The sequence below is a fragment of the Triticum aestivum genome, chromosome 5A (assembly GCF_018294505.1).
Source record: "Triticum aestivum cultivar Chinese Spring chromosome 5A, IWGSC CS RefSeq v2.1, whole genome shotgun sequence".
Taxonomy (NCBI): domain Eukaryota; kingdom Viridiplantae; phylum Streptophyta; class Magnoliopsida; order Poales; family Poaceae; genus Triticum; species Triticum aestivum.
This window is the reverse complement of record NC_057806.1, coordinates 139,698,326-139,707,197: the sequence shown is the minus strand read 5'-3', so window position 1 is coordinate 139,707,197 and position 8,872 is coordinate 139,698,326. Positions and strand designations below refer to the sequence as shown.

General features: G+C 41.5%; 1 protein-coding gene across 1 annotated transcript; it reads left to right on the top strand.

Moving 5' to 3' along the window:
- The first annotated feature begins 6,576 nt into the window (after positions 1 to 6,576).
- On the top strand, positions 6,577 to 8,499 carry LOC123106721 (L-gulonolactone oxidase 2). The gene has a single exon (XM_044528811.1). The coding sequence runs from the start codon at positions 6,579 to 6,581 to the stop codon at positions 8,337 to 8,339; it is 1,761 nt and encodes a 586-aa protein (XP_044384746.1). The 5' UTR covers positions 6,577 to 6,578; the 3' UTR covers positions 8,340 to 8,499.
- The last annotated feature ends 373 nt before the right edge of the window (positions 8,500 to 8,872 follow it).

Here is an 8,872-nt window from a genome sequence, read left to right as displayed (position 1 = left end):
CACGTTTTGTATTTGGAACACGACTAAATTTCGGATGGACACGAGGGATGCTGCTCAAACCGGGCATTTGAGGCCCGTTTGAGGCGTCCGTCTGGATCGGATTTTTTTATCAATCACTGACCGGGCGGTTCGCCCGGGCATTTGAGGCGGGTTTGGGGTGTCCGGCTATAGATGCTCTCAAGTGGCATGAGGGTTGTTATACGGGGTGAGGAACCAGGAGAGTACGTGCTTCAAGGCAGAGTGAGAAAACCTAGGTGCATCTGTATTTATTCTAAAAAACGCATTTTGAACTTGTTTAAAATGTCCAAAAAAAACCTAAACAAAATGTCATGCGTACATCTCTGTAAAATTATGTGTGCGGCATGAAGTTTTATGAAAACATGTCTTTATACTTTGCCGCGGCAAAAGAATGACAAATTTCGGTGCGGGAAAATATAGTGTTCCACGAGGCATTCTTTTTTTCCTTTTTGTACAGGGCACAAAAAGTCATTCTTTTGCAAAACTTTATGTTCACACATAAAACATGGAGATGTATGCGTGCAAGTTTTTTTCGGTTTTCTTTTTAGCATTTAGAAATGTCATTTCTGAAGTAGATGCATATGTATCTGAGTTCATCCATGTATTTTTCCTTCGAGGCATGAACCTAACAAGCTATGCCGACCAAGCGCAGACCCTAAAGGACATTCACTCTCTTTTCCAAAAGGAAGGGGGGCTTTTACTTTTGTTTGTGAGAGATAATTACTCTCTTCAAGGCTCTCAATATTGTTGCTACCTCCAAAGTTATATCAGACTCCGCAGTTTACCTATCCTACAGTTTTTTTCATGGCAGAATGTACATGTGTTGCCACACTTTGTTATCTTTGGCTCACCATTACAACAAATATTAAGAGCACCCAAAGGTACCAGAATAATGTAGCATCCAATTAACAATCAATAAATATCGGAAATGCTAGCTGATGACCGTTCGCCAGGGGCAATCCCAGCGAATGCGCTTTCTCCTGTCGGATTTCTTGCACGGATCTTGGCAAACACACGTCAAATTTTTAAGCTGTTCGCTGTGATACAAAAACTGACGAACCATACCCTATTTAGAAACCCCACTACCCACCAAACTGACTAGCTATTGAGCCTCCACCGAGGGTGCCTGGGATTGAATTCCAACCTCTCATTTTCTCTCCCTTCTTATGTAGATGGGAAAATATTACTTTTTTAACTTAGGCACATGGCAATTTTACTAAAAAATATTAACATGACAGATACATATCTTTTGTACATGGCAGTTTTATTATAAGTAACGTGCCATTTTTATTATTAAGATAATTTTTTCACTTAGGTACATGGCGATTTTACTAAAAAAATTAACATGGCAGTTTATAAGATTTCTACATGGAAGTTTTATTATTAATAACATGGCATTTTTATTATTAAGAAGTTAGCATTTTTCTGTAGTGTTTACAAGTGAAGTTTGCTTTTTTACTTCCCCTAAGAAAAGTTTGCTTTTACATGGCTTTTTCATTATTAATAAGATGGCATTTTTATTTTTGGGAGGATGTCAGTTTTATTACAGAAGAGCATGTCATTTTTTTATTATTGTTGGCATGACATTTTTATTATTAAGAAGATGGTAAGAGCATGGAAATATGTATATTGATAGGAAAATTTTCTTTTATTTATTTCATTTGACACGACATTTTTTTATGATTTTTACATAGTGGAATAAATAAATAAATAAATAAATAAATAATATACAACATGTCATTTTTTTGGGTCCATGGCAAATATAAAGAAGAGAAGAGTTAACTGGGCCTATGGGCCTATGAGTTGTTCGCCCTGGATCTCTGTGTGGCAAACCATCCAGAGAGGGAGCGAAACGGGCGCTCCTATTCGGTGAAATCACCAATTAAGGAGCACTCTTTGCAAAGATCACTCTCACCTTCTCAGATGGCGACAAGTAGTGTACTTCATATACGCCATTTCTTGCAATCTGTGAGTTTTCTTTTTTTCCGTCGATCGGCTTATTCAGAATGTTTTATCTCTTAAATCGTGCGTCCAAATCTTAAACCCTTTTCACCATTAGATTTATTGCGTCGAGATCTTCAAAACTCTATGTCATGTTGATAGGATTTGATGAACTTTTTTTCACGAAAAACAACACTGGAAGCACAATTTTTTTCCCTTTTGAGAGGCACAGCCGCGCCTCTCGCGAAAGAAAAAAACATGTTTCTTTTTGTTTCAGGGAAGCATGGTCGTGCCTTTCGTGGAAGCAAATCCATTTCTCCCGCGGAAACAAAATCGTGCCTCTCGCAAAAGAAAAAAAACAGTTTTTTCTCCGTTTTTTGAGAGACGCGACTGTGGCTCTCGCCAAAGTAAAATCGTGCCTCTCGCGGAAAGAGAAAGACGTGTTTTTTTCTGTTTCCGAGAGGCACAGTCGTGGCTCTCCGCGGAAGCAAATCCATGCCTCTCATGGAAGGAAAAAAAAGAAAACATGTTTTTTTCCATTTCACAGAAGCAAATTGGTGCCTCTCGTGTAAGCAAAACCATACCTATCGTGAAAGGGAAAAAACAAGCGTTTTGTTTTCGTTTCCGAAAGGCACGACCGTCCCTCTCGCAGAAGCAAAAAAACGTGTTTTTCCATGCAATTTTTTTGTCGACAAGCTAAGTAAGACCTATGGAAAACCGAAAAGTCAAAAAAACCAGGGGAAAACATCTAAAAAGCTGAAAATGTGTGCGGAAAATAAAATAAAAACAAAATCCGACAAGAGCGCACAGAGCGCGACACATGGTAGTGTCTAAGGGCGCGTCAAGTAACGCGCTCTCAGCCCATCCAACCTAACCCTTTGGAAGGTTCCCGAAGGCGCGAGCGTACATGCAAGCGCGCACCGACCTCGGTCGACCCCTAATTGGGCCGCATAAGCAAGCAGGACACCCCCATTTTTTTGTTTCTTTTGCTTTTTACCTTTTTCCTGTTTTCATTTTTTCCTATTTAAAATAATTCAAAATTAAAAAATCAAAATCTCAAAAAGTGAATTTTGGGAAAATTTCCAGAAATCGTAAAATTTTCATGGTTTTAAAATGTCCAAGATTTTGACCAAAAATATTCGTTATTGAACAAATGCTCGTGAATTAAAAAAATGTTCACGAATTCAAACAAATTAATTAAACAAAATGTTTGATTTCAAAAAAATGTTCGCAATTTGGAAAGAATGAAAAAATTTATTTTGATGTACAATTTTTGATGAGCACTTCTTAATAATGATGAACACAGTTTTGTATTGGATGAACAAATTTTGAATTCGATGAACAATTTTTTGAACTTGATGAACAAAATTTGTTTTCAAGAACATTTTTTAAGAAAGGATGAACAAAATTTGAATTTGATGAACATTTATTCAATATCGTTAGAATATTTTTTGAATTGATGAATGTTTTTAAATCCCATGAAAACAAATGAATTCAATGTAGATTTTTTGAGTTGATAAATGATTTTTATTGACGAACATTTTTTACACTAGTGAACCTTTTTTTGAATATGGTGCACGAAAAAATGTTTGCAAAAAAAATTTGCAAAAATATGAAAACGTAATGAAGAAAATTAGAGAAAAGAAAAAGGAGAAGGATAAATGAAAAAAAAGAAAAACGAAAAACGAAAAAGAAGGAAAAACGAGAGAAAAAATGAAACTGGGCCGGCCCATATATACATGCCATATCGGAGCCACCTAGCGAAATGTTAGCTCGATCCTGTGTGGGGAGGTCCTATTGGGTGCCACAGGCGCTAGAAGTCCTCCCTGGCGCCTACTACACGGCCGTGTTGGGCCGGCCCAACAAACGTGTACAACATCGAAAAATCATTGCGTTTAAAAAATCGCAAAAATAAATGATCTAGACAGGTTTCGAACTCATGCAGTTCCACCACTCATACGTAACAGCGCAGAGTATGTAATAATGAAGTTGCCTTGCTATTTTATTGCACAAAACTGTACCAATTAATATTTTGTGAATTATTTGACGAAAAAAATCGTGAATTTGAAAAGGTTCATAGATTTCGAACAAAGTTCATCAATTTTTAAGAAAAGTTCATCAATTTTAAAACAAAAAGTTCATCAAACTTGGAAAAAGTTCATGGATTTTCAAAATTAGTCCATCAATTTTCAAGAAAAGTTCACAAACTTGAAAAAAAGTCATCAATTTTCAAACAAAAAGTTCATCGATTTTGAAAAAGTTCATCAAATTAGAAAAATCACCGAAATTGAAAAAAGTTCACGGATTTTTTTTAAAATAGTTCAAAAAATTTCTAGTAAATTTCACATACTTGAAAAAAAGTTCATTAAATTTGAAAACAGTTCATCGAAACTGAAAAACTTTCATGAACTTTCTAAGAAAGTTCATCGATTTTTAAAAAGTTCATCAAATTTGAAAAACAAGTTCATGATTTTTTTTAGAAAAGTTCACAAAAATTGAAAACAGTTCATGGTTTTGGAAAAAACGTTCATTGATTTTGAAGAAAAAGTTCATCGATTTACAATCACACATTTAAGAAAAATAAATAAAAATAAAAAGGACAGAAAAAAAAGAAACAAAAAAGTAAATGTGAACTGGAGAAAGAGTAAGGACGTAGTGCATAAGCTAGCGATGGTCGTAGTGGCTAGCATGGTGCTAAATAGGAACAACCCCCCCCCCCCCCCCACCCCCCCCCCCCCCCCCCCCCCGAACGAAAACATTCAATGGGACATCCATCGCAGGCTATTAGAGTCCATAAATTAACATGTAATCAATTATTCTATCACACATAAAATTTAACATAAGACATCTTTTAATTCACATGTCCTTAAATAAGGTGTTAAGCATATTAAATAGCTTAGCAACTAAACTCCTCAATGCACGGATGCTTTGCTTCCTGTAGCTAAGCTCTGTTTGTTTAATTAGTCATAGTATCTTTTGTAGTATGTAACTTTGTGGTCTATTTCTATTACGAATTAAGCAAATAATATTCTTAAGTAAAACACATGAAAATATATTTGACTCGAGTCCATACATAAAGTGCCAATAATATGTCTAAAGTAACTAATGATCATAATCTGTTTTGGTCCAAACTTTTTCCAAATATGCTCTACCAAATCAATCTTTGAGTGCTATATGCGTCGCGCGGTCTCGGATTCTTGCATCCCTTTGTAGCACCTGGGCAAATACCTACATGTCGTCAAATGTGAATACTGATGATAGGACAATGATACAACACTTCACATGGGATCAAATTAACTGTGTTTTCACCTAGGGTCATGCGCTTGGAGTCATTTCCTCGTGGGGTCACCGATTCGCTCTCTCTCATCATTAATATGACCTGCCACGTCTAAATTTTGTCTATATGACAGGCTTAGCGCCGATCCAAGTTGAAGCATTGAGAGGGGCCTAATGCACCGACAATGCGTGGTGCATTAGGCTAGTCATAGTGGGAGTAACTTAACTAGTAACATAGCGCACTTTAATTTTTTTTTGCTTATGTGGCATATAGTTAATGAGAAATGGTAACATAATATGTTATTCGAACACGCTTCCTAATATACGACTACTATGTTACTTTGCACTATGAAGATAATAATTTAGACTAGTGTCATATGCATGATACTAGTATAAGTTACTCCCCACTATAACCAGCCGAGGAAAGCTGAACAGAGAAATCAAACCCAAGAGCGATCCTTGTCAATCACCGAAACCTGATGAGGTCAAACCTAGCTAACATTCATAAAGCCTCCTTATTGGATAAGGATTGACTCTGTAAGTTTGCATGTTAGTCGTCCGGAAGACATGCATGTACACAAAAACTGGCAGAAGTAGCTTTCAGTAAGATGGATGGAAAACCGCAAAATCACGATAACAGATACTAGCTGACTAAACTTTTCGTCTCTTTGATTTGAAAGCCATGACTTGCAACAGCCAAGAAAAGGACATCCAACCTAGAGGATAACGTTGTTGACAAAGTTTTTAGCCATACAAGCATTTCTCCATTAGGCAAATCCCGCTGACTATTTTTTGTGACGTACAGGCAAATTTCGGACAGGCATTGTGATAAAACTACTAGACTGTGTTTTCCTTTTGCTATTTTGCTTGATAGAAACTGTTGCCCACGCTGTTCCCTCAAGATTAATGGTGTTGCAACTTCAGGGCCTCCATCTATGGTCTATTCTTTCGTCTCATTAGTCCACGCATGCACTTGCTAGCTACCTTCTATTACTCCGTTTCAAATTAGTTGACTTGAATTTATCTAAATACGGATATATCTATACTTGTTTAGTGTCTATATACATTCGTATCTAGATAAATATAGGTCAAGTAATTTGGAACGGAGGGAATAGATCTGTCGGTTAACTTGTTGAACTCACTCACGCGAAAACATTGCAAGGTTTATATGACAGATAGGCAGGTCAGATACTCGATGAAGTCAGACTCCAACGTGCATGCCTGCACAAATATGACCGGGTGGAATAGGACTTTTCCCCCAAGCTGTGCGCCATGCCGAGACCTTCTATTTAAGGCCTAGCTTGTCTCTATTAGCTACAACCAGTCAAGACAAAACAATGTCAATGTCACATGGCCAAACAAGAGCAATGGAAAGCTTGCTGGTGCTTCTCTCCCTTGGAGTCCTCGTCCAGCTCGCTGGCTGCAGCCCTCCGCCGGACCCGGTGATCTGCACGCATGGCACGTCCAACTGCACCATCACCAACACGTATGGCTCCTTCACGGACCGCACCATCTGCCGCGCGGCCAAGGTCACCTACCCGGGGACCGAGCAGGAGCTCGTCGCGGCCGTGGCAGCCGTGGTGTCCACAAAACAGAAGGTGAAGGTGGCCACCAAGCACTCACACAGCATTCCCAAGCTGGCGTACCCCGGCGGCGACGAAGGTACACTCATAAGCACGGCGCGGCTCAACCGGACGGTGTGCATCGACGTCGCGAAACGCCTCATGACGGTGGAGAGCGGCATGCTCCTTCGGGACCTGATCGAGGCTGCTGCCGCGGCGGGGCTGTCCCTGCCTCACTCACCGTACTGGTACGGCCTGACCATCGGGGGCATGTTGGTGACGGGCGCGCACGGGAGCTCGCTGTGGGGAAAGGGAGGCGCCGTGCACGAGTACGTGGTCGGGCTGAGGATCGTAACTCCAGCGCCGGCGAGCCAGGGGTTCGCCGTAGTGAGGGAGCTAGGTTCCGATCACCCAGACCTGGATGCCGTTAAGGTCTCCCTTGGCGTTCTCGGCGTCATCTCTCAGGTAACTCTGACCATGCAGCCGTTGTTCAAGCGGTCGGTGACGATGGTGCAGCGCGACGACTCAGACATGGCGGAGAAGGTGGCCGCGTGGGGCCACCTCCACGAGTTTGGCGACATGACGTGGCTACCGTATCAGGGCAAGGTGATCTACCGCCAGGACGACCGCGTCGACGTCTCGACCCCAGGCAATGGCCTCAATGACTTGCTCCTTTTTCGCGCCAGTCCCACCCGCAGGCTCATCGATGCAAGAGTCGCTGAGGAGAGGCTGCAGGAGAACGGCACCGATACCGCCCGATGCGCGGCGGCGGAACAGCAAGCGGCCGCCTTCGAGCAACGGTCCTATGGTTTCACAAACGATGGCGTCTCTTTCACAAGATACCCAGTGGTGGGGTACCAACACCGCATCCAGGCGTCTGGCACATGCCTCAGTAGCCCAGAGGATGGCCTCCTCACCTCCTGTGCTTGGGACCCGCCCATCCAAGGCTCCTTCTACTACAACTCCGGCTTCAGCGTCGCAGCCTCCAAGGCACGGGCGTTCGTCATTGACATGCAACGTCTCCGCGACCGCAACCCGGACATGTTTTGTGCTGCCCTCGACTCCAAGGTGGGCGTGGTCATGCGGTACGTCAAGGCGTCATCGGCTTACCTTGGTAAAAAGGAAGACTCCGTCGACTTCGACATCGTCTTCTACCGGAGCCACACAAACGGCATGCCACGTGTGCACGCCGACGTGGTGGACGAGATTGAGCAGATGGCGCTGCGCAAGTATGGCGGCCTCCCGCATTGGGGCAAGAACCGGAACTTCGCCTTCGATGGTGCCATCGCAAAGTACCCAAAAGCTCATGAATTCCTTAAAGTGAAAAATAGGTACGACCCCGACGGGCTCTTCTCCAATGAGTGGACTGACCAAGTACTCGATATCAATGGAACTCCCAACGTCATCAAAAAGAGTTGCGCCATCGAAGGACTCTGTGTCTGCTCCAGTGACTTGCATTGTGCTCCGGAGCAGGGCTACTTATGCAAGCCAGGGAAGGTGTACAAGGAGGCTCGAGTCTGCTCGTTCATCACAGATTATTAGAGGTGACTCGCGCTTTGCCACGTTAAGTCTTTTTTATGCAGCCTGTCAGTTGCTTCATTATTGTTGTTTCACCTGAGTTGGACTAGCTTTTAATTACATCAATGATTTGTTTTTGATTCACTTTTATCTGATGAATGTGGAAGCAGTATGTTATGTGTGAGGTGGAGTAAGTTCTTATATGTGTGGTTGTGCTATTCTTATTTTTAACACAGAAAACAACATATGTGTGCCATGTTCACTTAGGAGTTGACCCAAAAGCGATACACAAATTCACTCCCTTCCATATGGGCATACTAGTGACCCCAAAGCCACGATGGAGTGCCATCATTCCTAGGGAGCTTTGAATTTTACTTCCTCCGTTCCGAATTACTTGTTGCATGTATGGATGTATCTAGATGTATTTTAATTCTAGATACATCCATTTCTGTGAAGAGTAATTTGGAACGGAGGAAGTAGAAGATACAAAAACACACATAAATTTCTGGACTCCATTTGCATTTGATATTCACATCGACTCTAAAATTGATGGTCTA